Source organism: Rhinolophus sinicus, linkage group LG18 (assembly GCF_036562045.2).
Source record: "Rhinolophus sinicus isolate RSC01 linkage group LG18, ASM3656204v1, whole genome shotgun sequence".
NCBI classification, from domain to species: Eukaryota; Metazoa; Chordata; class Mammalia; order Chiroptera; family Rhinolophidae; genus Rhinolophus; species Rhinolophus sinicus.
The window spans coordinates 12,484,934-12,499,369 of record NC_133767.1 but is presented as its reverse complement, the minus strand read 5'-3'; the positions used below and the strand labels follow the sequence as shown (position 1 = coordinate 12,499,369).

General features: G+C 45.2%; 1 protein-coding gene and 1 pseudogene across 4 annotated transcripts in view; one reads left to right on the top strand and one right to left on the bottom strand.

Annotated features, from left to right (window-relative positions):
• Positions 1–14,436, top strand: part of UBN1 (ubinuclein 1) — a 36,171-nt gene that overhangs the window by 11,140 nt on the left and 10,595 nt on the right. For 3 of the 4 annotated variants that reach the window (XM_019756414.2, XM_074323149.1, XM_019756413.2), the window contains 6 exons: positions 335–773; positions 5,128–5,198; positions 6,493–6,622; positions 6,801–6,919; positions 7,063–7,191; positions 7,378–7,524. In XM_019756414.2, the coding sequence (XP_019611973.2) occupies positions 335–773; positions 5,128–5,198; positions 6,493–6,622; positions 6,801–6,919; positions 7,063–7,191; positions 7,378–7,524 (1,035 nt within the window). The remainder of the gene's footprint in view (positions 1–334; positions 774–5,127; positions 5,199–6,492; positions 6,623–6,800; positions 6,920–7,062; positions 7,192–7,377; positions 7,525–14,436) is intronic. The other variant, XM_074323150.1, reaches the window with a different exon arrangement.
• On the bottom strand, positions 12,476–13,177 carry LOC141569472 (fatty acid-binding protein 5 pseudogene; annotated as a pseudogene).

Below are 14,436 nucleotides of genomic sequence, written 5' to 3'. Positions count from 1 at the left end.
CTTCAAGTTGCTGCTGCTCCTGCTTTCTCCCTTTAAATATTTTTCTTGCTCCCCCCCCACCACAACCTTTTATTTCAGACTGGCAGTGGTTTTTAAAAACCCATCGGATATTTAGCACTTTGTGACACTGTTTTGCTAACCTGTATTAAATCTCAAGCTTTGGTCCCAGCAAGAAGGAGCTCCATGTGCCAAGAGGAGGGAGGAGGAAAAACAGGGTGGGCTTGTGACAGGTTCCTGGAGACCATTGCTCTGGGAGCAGGGGTGAAGTCCCTCTGTGAATTTCCCTTCTGAGGTGCACTGCAGCCTTGGTAACCAGTTTCCCCCTCACTTGCAGCTTCACAGCCCTCAATGCCAGTAAGGAGAAGAAAAAAAAGAAATATTCTGGGGCCTTGAGCGTTAAAGAGATGCTAAAGAAGTTTCAGAAGGAGAAAGAGGCTCAGAGAAAGAGGGACGAAGAGCATAAGCCTGTACCGGCCTCGTCAGCAGAAACTCAGGGCCTGCGGGAAGTGGAAGGGCCCTCTGACCCCTTGCTCACGCTGTTTGGCTCCACCTCGGACAATGACTTGCTCCAGGCGGCCACTGCCATGGACTCACTGACTGATTTAGACTTGGAGCAGCTGCTCAGTGAGTCTCCAGATGGAAGCCCCTTCCGTGATATGGATGATGAAAGCGATTCCCTTGGGGTGGGACTGGACCAGGAATTCAAGCAGCCCTCCTCCCTCCCCGAAGGCCTGCCTGCACCCCTGGAGAAGCGCGTTAAGGAGCTGGCTCAGGTACGGTGACACAGAGTGGCCGGGCTTTCCTGGAAGCCGTTTGGGCAGATTGACACTAGTTCCGCACCGCGTGAAGCTCGCCTCCCAGGGCCACCCTTAGTGAATTGGCAGTTTCAGTGTAAGTTTTTCCGAGCGCTCTTCTCATCCCAAGTGAAGAAATAGTGTGAGCTCTGCCTGTCAGGCGTCATTTTTAGGCCTTTCGTGGTTCCTTCACTCCTAGAAAGTTTACTTTCTTCTGGGGAGATTTTCTCTTTCTGTTTCCTGCCTGTCAGTTCCTTTCCCACAGAGTGTCTTTCCTTTTGTGTGATAGACTAACACTGCTGTTGGTGGCAGGCAGCAACTCATCTTTTCAGTATTCTGTTGAAGCTTTTGGAAATTCACAGAAGTTTGCAGACATATGTTGCACAGAGTATATGCTAAATTGCCACGGGGTTGCAGCTGCGCCCTAGACTTGCGTGTCATCAGTGTTAGGTACTGATCACAGGAATGCTTAGGTGGTGAGAAATAAAAAGGACCTGAATCTTAAATGCTGTGCGTGCCCCATACAAAACAGTGACAACCGTTAGAAAAGCAGCCATTGCTGTTGTCCCCTGGCGACTGGGAGGGGAGTTCCAAAACTGTCAATTCAGTAATGTATTCCTGCCTGTAAACCAAGCATGGGTTGTTAGTCATGATGACATTTTCCCTTTAGTTAAAATAACCTTTTACCTTGGGCATCATGGCTTGTCACGCAGCTTTGATGGCATTTAGATTCTGTAGCTGTAAGTTTTAAACCAGTGATTCTCAGAGTTTTCAGAATCACTGTTACGTATAATATAATACCCCTTGAGTTTTAGAGCAGGCTAAATGTTAACCACGGCTACTAATGATTTCCTCACTTCCAAAAATACTTGAACACAACATACAAAGTAAGTCTCGAGATCATCCTCGCTAGACCGTGTTCAGTGTTGGACATAAGTATTCTATTTGAATGTAACGATTTAAATTATACCACGTCAGGGATTCAGAGTACATCTTAACAGGATGTTAAGGGCGACGTAGTTGAATCTGAACTTGGCATGTCAGAGCATACTATCCTATATTTGCGCTCAGAATTTGTGTTAAACATTATTCCTTGTTCTTTTCAATCCTCCCTTTTGTAATCAAATTGTTTTGTAGCTTCTGAAGTTTTGTTTAGTAAGTTGGGTAAGGTATGTGTGGCAGTAGCCTGTTGTTTTTTACAGAAAAGTCAAGACAATTCTTGGATGTGTTGCTACTCCCATCGTAGGTTGTGTTCTAGTCTGATAACTTATTTCCCTTTCTTGGGAAAGATGGACTAATTTAGTGGAAACAAAGTGGCATAACATGAAAGAGCATTGGGCTGTGGTTCAAGAAAGCCTCATTTTCTGGAGTGCGCTGGATGGACACTGAGCGAGCTGTCCTTCCTCAGTGGTTCTCTCTTGGGCACGATGGAGACAGGGTTCAAGATCCCATAGATAAGGGAGGCTTGAGTCCTGGTGGGGCGGCAGTGACCAAGAGAGATTGATGTACTGGCTTGAAAATATAATGTTCAAATGTGAAATTGATACTTCCATCATCTCCTGACCCTTCAATAACAGCATTAAGAAGCTATGGAAAATGGGAATCACCCATTATCCCGACAATCTGAAAACTTTTTAATTTACATATTTACTATATTTAATTTACATATTTCTAGCCTCTATGTGTATGTTTTTATGCAGTTGTAATTATAGTTGTGAATAATTGTTTCCTGATTTCCTTACTTAATAAATATTATGATAAAGCCCTCATTACTTTTAAAGGTTGCAGGAAAAAGAAGGCTGCTTTTAGAAAGTTACGGAATGCCACTTCTAAGGATCCCACCAGGGCCCTGTGCTCAGGCCCCTTGGCGCCTCCTGCACGTGTGCACGAGTGCTCTAGACTCAGACCCTCCTGAGAATTTGCTGGCAAAGATACTCTTCCCAGGGAAAAACTGCTTATGTACACAAAAGTTGCATATCATTTCAAAAGCCATACATGGATATTTGGATCCTCAATAAGGAGGCCTGTCCTAGATCTTGAACTGGACATTGCATTTTTAAAATTTAAATTAAACTTGATGTATATAACTATAGCAGTGTTATGTGTTTCTCACTTTTCCACTCTTATTATTTTTTCCTCTTATTTCCTTTATTTCCACAATAATTTGTTTAGCTTTTTGAATCTTAGCCCTAGATGATACATGTATCAGTTTCTACTGTTACCTGAAAAACTACCCCAAAACTTAGTGGCTTCAAACAGCGATTCGTTTCTCCTGACTTCTGTGGGATGGCTGGGCGGTTCCTCTTGTTTTACCTGGGTGCTCTCTTGCGGCTGCATTCAGCTGGCAAGATGAATGGGCACTGGGACAGCGGGACTTCTCTCCTCTGGTCTTTCATCCTGGGCTTTTTTAGGGCATGGCAGTCTCGGGGTACATTTTAAGAGGGTGTGGGTAAATCAGTTATATGTACCACCTCACTTCTGCTCACTGTATTGGTAAAGCGAGTCACAAGTGCACATCAGATTGGAGGGCTGGGGAAGTAGAGGCCACCTTCCGCGGGGCAAGGCATAGGCTGGGAGGGGAGGAATCTGTGGTCCTGTTTGCAGTCTACCACAGTATATAAAAATAGTCTAATACGATGTATATTGATCCCTCAGGGAAAACATTTTGCTGGGGAAACAACATTAAGATTTATCTTCTAACTAGATAGGGTACTTAAAACTTTAAAAAATACATTTGAATACTTGTGTATGTTAAAGAGGTAATCCAAGAGGGTGACCTTGGTGAGTGCCCAAGCAGTTATTCACTGTTTTCTTCTCACGCTTGCCTATTTCTCTTTTCTTACTCCCTGTACTTACTGTATGTTTTTATGGGCCCCAGGGATTTCACTGATTTGGTTCAATGGCCTTTCCCTGTCTTCACTTAATACGTGTTGATTGTGTCTTTTGTTTTGTTTTGGAAAGCTTAGACATGTCCTGCCCCCGTAGCTTACTGTCTTGTAGTTTGGCAGCTCTTCAGCCTGGACCATACAGATGACCCAGATCTGTTTTGGTCTTCACTCAAGCGTAAAATGGGAACAATACTAAAAATAGAAAAACAGAGACCTCATGTGAGCCACTTCTCTGTTCTGTTCTACCTGCTCACTGCTTGCTGTCCTCCAGTTAGAAGCCCTGCATCGCAAATGTAGGGAGACACGGATCCAAGGAGAGTAAGGTTGGCAAGAAGCTGACCTGCTTGGTCTTTTTTAACAAAGAAAATCATGCCAGCTTTTATTTTGTTTAGCAAAAACAGGTATACATAGTATATAAGGCTCTGAACTGGTACTGGAAGACTGCAAGTGGCTTTTCTTTTTTTTTTTTTTTTTAAGATTTTATTGGGGAAGGGGAACAGGACTTTATTGGGGAACAGTGTGTACTTCCAGGCCTTTTTTCCAAGTCAAGTTGTTGTCCTTTCAATCTTAGTTGTGGAGGGTGCAGCTCAGCTTCAAGTTGTTGTTCTTTCAGTCTTAGTTGTGGAGGGCGCAGCTCAGCTCCAGGTCCAGTTGCCGTTGCTAGTTGCAGGGGGCGCAGCCCACCATCCCTTGCGGGAGTCGAACCGGCAACCGTGTGGTTGAGAGGATGCGCTCCAACCAACTGAGCCATCTGGGAGCTCAGCTCAAGGTGCCATGATCAATCTTAGTTGCAGGGGGCGCTGCCCACCATGCCTTGTGGGACTCGAGGAATTGAACTGGCAACCTTGTGGTTGAGAGCCCACTGGCCCATGTGGGAATCGAACCGGCAGCCTTCGGAGTTAGGAGCACGGAGCTCCAACGGCCTGAGGCACTGGGCCGGCCCCAAGTGGCTTTTCATATAATAAATAAGAGAGCTCATTAAAAGGCTATTGGAACTATTGTAAATCAGCATGATTGGGCGATTTGGTTTAACTTCACTTTCTAGTTAATCTCGGATTGATCAGTTTATTCAGTGGTCAGGGTGGACCACTCAAATGCCTCAAATCAAATGTGTCGTGATTGCTTTGACGTGATTGCTTTGAGGGTGCTGAACGGCACCCTCCACAACTAAGATTTTTCTCATGTGACTGTTTTTTGAAATCCTGGGAAGAATGAACAGTCTACAGATGCTTCTGCAGCATTTGAAAAGAGCTAGATGCAGCATTTCTAGAGCATATGTGATCATAGGTGAACTTAACCTGAGCTCAGGGCCATGTAGGGAAAGGCATGGTCAGGATTTTATTGACAGGTGTTCTGTAGGGGCTGAGTGCCCTTTACCTGTGGGTGAATGTGAAGGCCGTGTGGGGAAAAGGCACTAATGGATGTTACTGTCTGCTATGAACCAGGCTGCCAGAGCTGCTGAGGGAGAGAGCAGACAGAAGTTCTTCACCCAGGATATTAATGGCATCCTCTTAGAGTGAGTATCTTTTGTTTCTTTGTATCTGCTGTTACTATGCCTGGGTTGAGCAGGCCAGAAGAAATGGGAGTATGATTAAAGTACATAAAGGTAAGCACCGCCGAGATGAAACAAAATTAGTGTTTGTCTTATTGTTCTTTTTTAAAGGGGAGGACACCACACATTTGTTTCTAGGAAATGATAGACCTTAGTCTTAGGCAGCAAGCATTATTAGAGCACTGTATATAATCATAGCCTGTTGGAAGAGGGCTTTGCGGCCAAGAACGAGATGAGATGAGAGAGAAGGTGTTGCCTTCCTCCTGCCGCTGGGAAAAGTAAGAGATGACTTGGTACATTCCAGGGGCTTCTCTCCTGGGTGCTCCATAGCGTACCTGGTCATTCTCTTGCTCTCACTTCTGCTCCCAGGGCCGGGGTGCACCATCCCATAACACTTCTCCCGAATGCCCGAACCTCTAAGACGCCGTATTGTATGAATTGGATTAAAAAGTAAAAAAGGAAAAACTGAAATCCACACATATAAATCCAAACCATATTCTTTGTATCTGGCCTTCCCGCTTTGCCAGCTTCTCTCCTGGTTGCATTATGTAGTTGAGGAAGTTTGTTGCTCAACAGCTGAGGATTTTGCCCATGTAAAAACAGTTGTCAAGACTTGGGAATATTCTAGCAAAGGACCTTGCCTGGCCAGGATGGGAATTGGCCACTTGGGTCAGGAAGCCTGGGCTGTAGAGAGCACCTGAGGGTCAGATGAGAGCTTTGTGCCCACAATGCCTGCTGGAGCGTGCCAACCACAGAGAGCTCAAGGGATCGAAGACAAGTACTGTTCTGCTCATCTGTATGGGGACACGAGGCATGAGGATTTCCCTGACTTCCTGACCAGGGATAGAACTGAGAACTGAAAAAAATAAGGAAATGCTACTGGAAAGCGTTTCCTGTTGACTCCAAGTAGCTCAATTACTTTCCAGTTTGAAAGCTTTTATGTTCTCTTTGTATTATGCCATTTAATACGTCAGCTTGTTCTCTCTGGCTCTGTTCTCTTGACTCCCTTTGACTTGGTCTGGCCTTTGGCCTAAGAGCCGGAACCCACTTTACCTACGAGCCAAGTTCTTCAGATTTGGAAGTTCTTGTTTGGTGACTGTTGGTGATCTGCTGTGCTGGTCACTCAGTTACATTGTGTGACTGATGCGATAAGGTTTGACCTGCTCGTGGCTCCCAGCTTTCCTGCCCATGTAGGGTGACCTAATGAGAGAAGATGCCGTGCGCTGCAGCCCACTGATAACCCTGTTGTGTTCTTCAGCATAGAGGTGCAGACTCGGGAGCTGAGTAGCCAGGTCCGTTCTGGGGTGTACGCCTATCTTGCTTCTTTACTGCCCTGCAGCAAGGACACCCTGCTCAAACGTGCTCGAAAACTTTACCTCCATGAACAGGTGAGTGACTCGGGAGTGGGGTCCCTTGGCTTTGGGGCTCAGTGGGAAGGGGTGACTAAGTCTCCACAGATGCCACATCTGCTGCTGCGCTGTCTCTGGGCGATTATTTCCTGTAGTGTGTCCTCAGTATAAGAAGAAATGCGTAAAACAGACTTAGGATATGTCCTGCTCTCTGCAGGGGGGGCGTCTGAAGGAGCCTCTCCAGAAGCTTAAGGAAGCTATTGGAAGGGCAATGCCAGAGCAGATGGCCAAGTACCAGGATGAATGCCAGGCACACACACAAGCCAAGGTTGCTAAGTAAGTGTCTGATTGCTCTCATCAGCATTCCCATCCTCTTATCTTAGAAACCCCAGGGGCGGGTGAGGGGGAGTTGGTAGGCTGGAGGAAGCAGTTCTCCTGTGGTGACCTTAGGGTCCCCTTTAATCCTGTTCATCTGGTAGGATGCTGGAAGAGGAGAAAGACAAGGAGCAGAGAGAACGGATTTGTTCTGATGAGGAAGAAGATGAAGAAAAGGGGGGCAGGAGGATAATGGGACCCCGGAAGAAATTCCAGTGGAGTGATGAAATCAGGTGTGCCCAAACTGGGACCTTGCCTCCTTGGAGGGTTTGTGGGGCCAATGTCTGAGCATGTGCCCGTATTTCTAATGAAGGTTAGAATCATTTACTTTAATCAGGGCTGCTGAAAGCACATGATTAAAACCTTGAAAGAAGTGTTTGGGATGGTTTTGAAGTTTCTGACTTCTGCCTACCCCTCAGAGAGCTGCTCTGCCACGTGGTGAAGATAAAACTGGAGAGCTATGATCTGGAGAGGAACAACAAGGCCCATTCCTGGGAGGACTACGTGAAGGCCTTTCTAGATGCTGAGGTCAGACCTCTCTGGCCCAAAGGCTGGATGCAGGCCAGGTGAGGGCCCACGAGGAGCCATTGTGGGTCGGTGTACCATGAGGCGGAGTGTTCTTGTGGGAAGGAAAGATCGAGTGGTTTTTTTGTGCCAGGCCAACAGGGTCCCTTCTGTCAGGGACCCACTGTCCTGTTGACTGGACTGACCTCACCTGAGGATTTGGGGGCGTACTGGTCTCTATGAAGGGGTCTTCTCGGTCTTCCCTGTGGGGCTTTATCCTTGTCATTCTTTGTCCCACTTCAACTCAAAGTTCACTGTGTGCACGTCCCACCTCAATCTGCCCTTTCCTGTTTTGAGAAAATGACATCTAGAAGTTGAGAGGTGGATTAATCGGGGGAACATCTTAATGTTCGGAACAGAAGCCTCATTTGCAAGTGGCATGTGTTTCCATTTATTTATGTCGTCTTCAGTTTCTTTCAGCGATGTTTTATAGCTAGCATTGTGTAAGCTTTGCATGTCCTTAGTGAAGTCCATTCCTAATTTTTTTGAAAAGATTTTTATTAAAGTATAGCTAACAGATAATCTTATATCAGTTTCAGGTGTACCCCTAGTTATTCAACATTTATACACCTAAAGAAGTGGTCACCACCATAAGTCCAGCAGCCACCTGACACCGTCCCACGGTATCACACTGTTACTGACTACATTCCCTGTGCTGTACGTTACATCCCCCTGACTTACTTGTTTTATACCTGGAAATTTGGACCTCTTATTCCCCTTCACCTTTTCCCCCTTTTTAAGTTTTTCAAGTACAGTTGATATTCCATATTATTTATATTTCAGATGTGCAGCATCGTGGTTAGACATTTATATAATTTAAGAAGTGAGCCCCTGACTAGTCCGGTACCCACCTGGCACTATACTTGGTTATTACCATATCATTGACTACATTCCCTATGTGTCACTTTCCATCCCCGTGACTGTTTTATAACTATCAGTTTGTACGTCTTAATCCATTCAACCTTTTCACTCTGTCCCCAGGCTCCCTCCCATCTATCACTCCGATAAATCTAGTCTAGTGCTCCTCTGACACCACACGTAGTTATTACAATATTATTGACTATATTCCTTATGCTGTACCTCACATCCCCCTGATTACTGTGTAACAGCCAATTTGTACTTTTTTAAAAATAAATTTTATTGGGGAACATTGGGGAACAGTGTGTTTCTCCAGGGCCCATCAGCTCCAAGTAGTTGTCTTTCAGTCTAGTTGTGGAGGGCGCAGCTCAGCTCCAAGTCCTGTTGCCATTTTCAATCTTTAGTTGCAGGGGGCGCAGCCCACCATCCGATGTGGGAATTGAACTGGCAGCCTTGTTAAGAGCTCGCGCTCTAACCAGCTGAGCCACCCGGCCCCCCCCTCCGGAAGCTCAGCGGAAGCTCGTTATCTTCAGTCTAGTTGTGGAGGGCGCAGCTCACTGGCCCATGTGGGAATCGAACCGGCAGTCCTGTTGTTCAGAGCTTGTGCTCTAATCAACTGAGCCATCCAGCTGCCCTGTCAATTTGTACTTCTTAACCCCTTCCTCTTTTTCACCCACTCCCCAACCACTCCCCCATCTGGCAGCCATCAAAATGTTCTCTGTATCTCTGAGTTTGTTTCTGTTTTGTTTGTTTATTTTGTACTTTAGATTTCACATATAAGTGAAATCACATTGCATCTGTCTTTCTCTGTCTCACATACTTGACTCAGCACAATACCCTCCAGGTCCATTCCTGCCACCGCACATGGCAGGAATCCATTCCCTTCCATGGCCAAGCAATATTCTGTCGTATGTGTGTACCACCTCCTGTTTACCTACCCATCCATCAGTGGACACCCAGGCTGCCTCCACATCTTGGCCATTGTAAACATATGGAGTGAACATATGGATGCACATGTCCCCTCAAAGGAGCGTTTGGGGTTCTTCAGACAAATACCCAGAAGGGGGATTATTGGGTCCTTCTTTGTCTCTTGTTATATAGCCTTTGTTGTAAAGTCTATTTTGTCTGGTGTAAGTATTGCCAGCCCAGCTTTTTTGTTTGTTTCCGTTTTCATGAAATATCTTTTTCCATATGGTAGCTCTACTTGTAATTTTTTGAGGCTCATCCATACTGTTTTCCATAGTGGCTGCACCAATTTACAATCCCACCAACAGTGCATGAGGGTTTCCTTTTCTCCACAGCTTTGCCAGGACTTGTTGTTTGTTGATTTATTATGATAGTCATTGTGACAGGTGGGAGGTGATATCCCATTGTGGTTTTAATTTGCATTTCCCTGATGATTAGTGACATTGAGCATCTTTTCATATGTCTGTTAGCCATCTGTATATCCTCTTGGGAGAAATGTCTATTCAGGTCCTCTGCCTATTTTGTAATGGGATTGTTTGTTTGTTTTTTCCCCTTCTTCCGCCTCCCCCCCCCCCATTCCGGTTCAAGCCGTTGTTTCTCGGTCTAGTTGTGTAGGACACAGCTCCCTGCCCCTTACTGGTATTATGAGCCTTGCGCTGCCCCCCCCCCCCCAGGCAGTCGGTCGCCAGTCATTGGTCAGCCGCTCACAGCAGCTCACGACAACTCTTGCCGGATGCTGGCCACTCACGCTGGCCACTGGCAGCTCAGGGCAGCACATGTTAGCCGGGGCAGCACACAGCAGCCTAACTCCAGGGAGAGCCGTTGTTCACAATCTTAGCTGTAGAGGGCACAGCTCACTGGCCCATGTGGGAACCGGCGACCTCGGCATTAGGAGCCCGGCGCTCCAACCACCTGAGCCACCGGGCCGGCCCTGAATATTTCTTGCCATTCCTGTCTGGCCTGCAAAGTTTCTGTTGAGAAATTAGCTGACAGTCTTAAAGGAGCTCCCTTGTACATGACTAACTGCTTTTCTCTTGTTACTTTTAAGACTTTCTATTTAACTTTTGGCATTTTCATTATGTTGTGTCTTGGTGTGGGCCTCTTTGGGTTCATTTTGTTTGGGACTGTGCACTTCCTGGACTTGCATGTCTATTTCCTTCACCAGGTGAGGGAAGTTTTCAGTCGTTACTTCTACAAATAGGTTTGCAATTCCTTGTTCTCTCTCTTCTCTTTCTGGTACCCCTGTGATGTGAATGTTGTTACACAGTGTTGTCCCAGAGGTCTCTTAAACTATCCTAATTTTTTTGGATTCTTTTGTCTTTTTGCTGTTCCAGTTGGGTGTTTTCTGGTACTTTGTCTTCCAGATCACTGATTGGATCTTCTGCTTCATCTAACCTGCTGTTAATTCCCTTTAGTGTGGTCTTCATTTCAGTTACCGTATTCTTCATTTCTGACTGGTTCTTTTTCTCTCTCCTCTGATGTTTTCTATCTCTTTGTTGATGGTCTCATTTAGTTCATCTATTCTTCCCCTGAGTTCATCAGTCACCCTTATAACCAGTGTTTTGAACTCTGCATCTGATAGATAGTCTCCATTTCTTTTATTCCTTTTTCTGGAGTTTTTTCCTTTTCTTTAGTTTGGGACATGTTTCTTAGTCTCCTATTTTGACTGGCTCCCTGTGTTTGTTCTATGTATTAGGTAGAGATGCTATGTCTCCCGGTCTTGGCAGAGTGGCCTTAGGTAGAAGGTGTTCTATGGGGCTCAGTGGCGCAGTCCCCATGGTCACCTGCGCCCCATAGAACTGGGACTCGAGTGGTATCTCCTGTGTGGGTTGTGTGTGCCCTCCTGTTGTAGTTGGGTCTCGGTTGCTATTGACAACGTCAGTGGGTGGGGTTGACCCTCCGGCTGACTGGCTGTGAGGACTGGTTATGAGTACAGCAGATGAGCTGTTGTGTGGGGGCTGAGCCCACGCAGCAGGATTCACTTTAGGATGGCTCTACTGCTATTCGAGCCCTTTGGGTGTGTCATTTATTGAGCTGGTTGGGTGGTGCTCTGGTATGGTCTGAAGATAGTCACTGGAAGATTGGTCTGAAGATTCCCCTCTTGGGAGGCAATCCAGTGCAGGCCAAGGTCAGCCACAACTTGTGCTGGGCTTGGAGATGCTTGGGAGAGGCTACACTGTGAACCGATGCCACCTGCCACTTGTGCAGGGCTTGGGACCCTTTAGTTGACAGCACGATACGAGCTGTGGCGAGCCACCACTTGTGCCAGGCTTGTGGCTACTTAGTTGAAGCTACGCTCCAGGCCACGTCTGGCTGCTGCTTATGCCAGGCTTGGCATCACCTGATGAGAGGTACAATGGAAATTGAGACCGGTTGCTGCTTGTGGTGGTCTTAGAACTGCTTAGCGAGAGCTACAAGGCATGCCAAGGCTGCCCACTGCTGGTTTGGGGTTTGTGGACCTTTGAGAGATCTTGAGCAAGTCCACAGCGAGAGTCGAGGCAGGCCTTCTGTGTTGGGGAGCTGTTGGAAGAGTCTTGGGCTGGTTTAGCGAGTTGGGTTGGGCAGGGTCTCAGGGAATTACCAGGGCAGTGAGAACAGTATTAGCTAGATTAACGGAGAGCACAGATTTGGCACCTGCCTGTGACGGGCCGGCTAGGTAGGAAGAGAGTTCCACAAAGGAACAGTGGTGGCTGCCAGCACTTTCATTCCCGGGGAGAGTTACCCCAACCCCTGTCCTTCCAGCACTCACCCTGAAGTTAGTCAATTTAGTTCCTCCCCATATGTCCCTGGTGCTTTTTGAGCTGCTGCCCCTGTGCTGAAGCTTAGCGTGAGTGAGTTTGTGCGCTGGCCCTTTAAAAGCAGCGTGTCTGGGTCTCCTGCAGCCCTTTGTCCTTTTGGAACCAATCCCCTCTGGTTTTCATAGCCGAGATATTTCTATGTTTCTTTTTTTTTTTTTTTTAAGTATAAATGCATTTATTTACTAACCAAAGGGATGATCCTAATTAAAACAACACTCGGAAATAGTTGCAAGTAAAATGTTTGTGATAAAGATAACAGAATATGGTAACAAAAAAGCATAGAGATTTGCTCATTGAACTGAGCCTGTTTATCCTCACAGCTAATTCCTTTTCAGAAGGATGATATAATTTTTACTTTTTCATAGACCTGAGTACAGGTGACATTGTTCATGACGCATTCCCCGTGTTTCCCATCTTCCAGTTTTCTTATTATGCTCTCCTTCCCATCCCATTCTTGATGTTGACTCAGTGCACAGTCTATAAAGTTGCAGACAATCTGTTTTTCTGCCATCAGCTGTAGTTTCTTTAACCTTTCTCCTGGGTTACATGAAAACTACTTTGTTTTCCACGTGCTCTCAGTTTTTATGGTGAGTTTTTGCCTTCAGAAGTGATGACACAGTCTGGTTTGGGCATGGCACCCGTTTTTCCTTGAGCCATCCGTACTCCTATGTCCTTCATACACTCATCAAAGCCTTGCTCTCCACTAAGTGCCGTCTTCCTACCAGCTGCTGAATGGTGGCCACGGTGGGCGCAGGTGGCGTGCAGGGCAAGAGGAGCAGAGCGCGGCGTGGAGTGCATGGCTGTCCCTCCAAATTCTTAATCACCCCACTGTGGGTGTGTGACTTGCCCCTTCCAAGTCTCCACCGCTCCCCCCAGTTTCCTTGTGGCTTCTTTAGATCCTTGTTTACAGGAATTCTGTCCAGCTAGTCTTCAAGTGGTTCTTAACGATGGTGGTTCTATAATTTGTAATCAAAAGTTGTAATTTTGATGTGATCATGGGAGGAGATGAGCATAGCATTTACCACTCCACCATCTTGACCACAAGGCCTCAATATCGCTTTTGTTTTTTAATGTAAGCATATTTAACTATGTATTTCCTCCTTAGCACACTTCCACTACAGCCCATGTTTTGGTATATTGCACTTTTATTTTCATTCTCTTTTAACTATTTTCTAATTTCCCTTGTGATTTCTTCTTTGATCCATTGATTGTTTAAAAGCGTGTTGTTTAATTTCTAGTTTTGTTAATTTTCCAGTTTCCCTTTAGTTGCTTATTTCTAACTTCATCCTGTTGTGGTCAAAGAAGATATTTTGTATGTTTCTTGTTTTATAAGATCTACTGAGACTTATTTTGTGGCCTAACATATGTTCTGTCCTGGAAAATGCCCTGTGTGCACTAGAGAAGAATGTATAGTCTGTTGTTGGATAGAATGTTCTATATATGCCTGTTAAAACTAGGTGGTTTATTGTGTTAAGTCCTCTTCTGTATGGATTATTCTATCCATTTTTGTGAGAGGGGTATTGAAGTCTCCAACTAATATTATAGAATTGTCTATTTGTCCCTTCAGTTCTGTCAGTTTTTGTTTCATATATTTTGATGGTCTGTCAGGTGCATGAATATTTATTATCGTTGTGTCTTCTTGCTGTATTAAACCTTTTGTTAATATATATAGCCTTTCTTTTTTGTAATCTTTCTTGATTTAAAGTCCTTTCAGGGGGTGGCCAGTTAGCTCAGTTGGTTAGAATGCGGTGCTAATAACACTAAGGTTGTCGGTTTGAACCCCGCATGGGCCACTGTGAGCTGCGCCCCCCTTAAAAATAAATAAATAAATAAATAAACAAACAAACAAAAAGTCTTTTGGTGTTAGTATAGCCACACCTGGTCTCTTTTGGTTACTGTTTGCATGGAATATCTTTTTCCTTTCACTTTCAATCTGTTTTTGTCTATCTCAGGTGAGTCCCTTGTAGACACATATAATTTGATCGTGTGTTTTTATCCATTCTGCCGATCTCTGTCTTTTGATTGGGGAGTTGAATCCATTTACATTTAAAGTAATTATTGATAAGGAGGGACTCACTTCTGTAAGTTCAATAACACACAAAAACTCTGCTCTCTTACAGCTCCAGCTATACCCCAATTGATTGTTGATGTCACAAAATTACATTTTTATGCATTGTGTGCCCCAAAACATAAACTAATAATTTTTAAAAACTACATTAGTCTTTTAAATGATGTAGAAAACAAGATTTGGAGTTACAAACCAAAGTTTAAGTAATACTAGCTTTTACATTA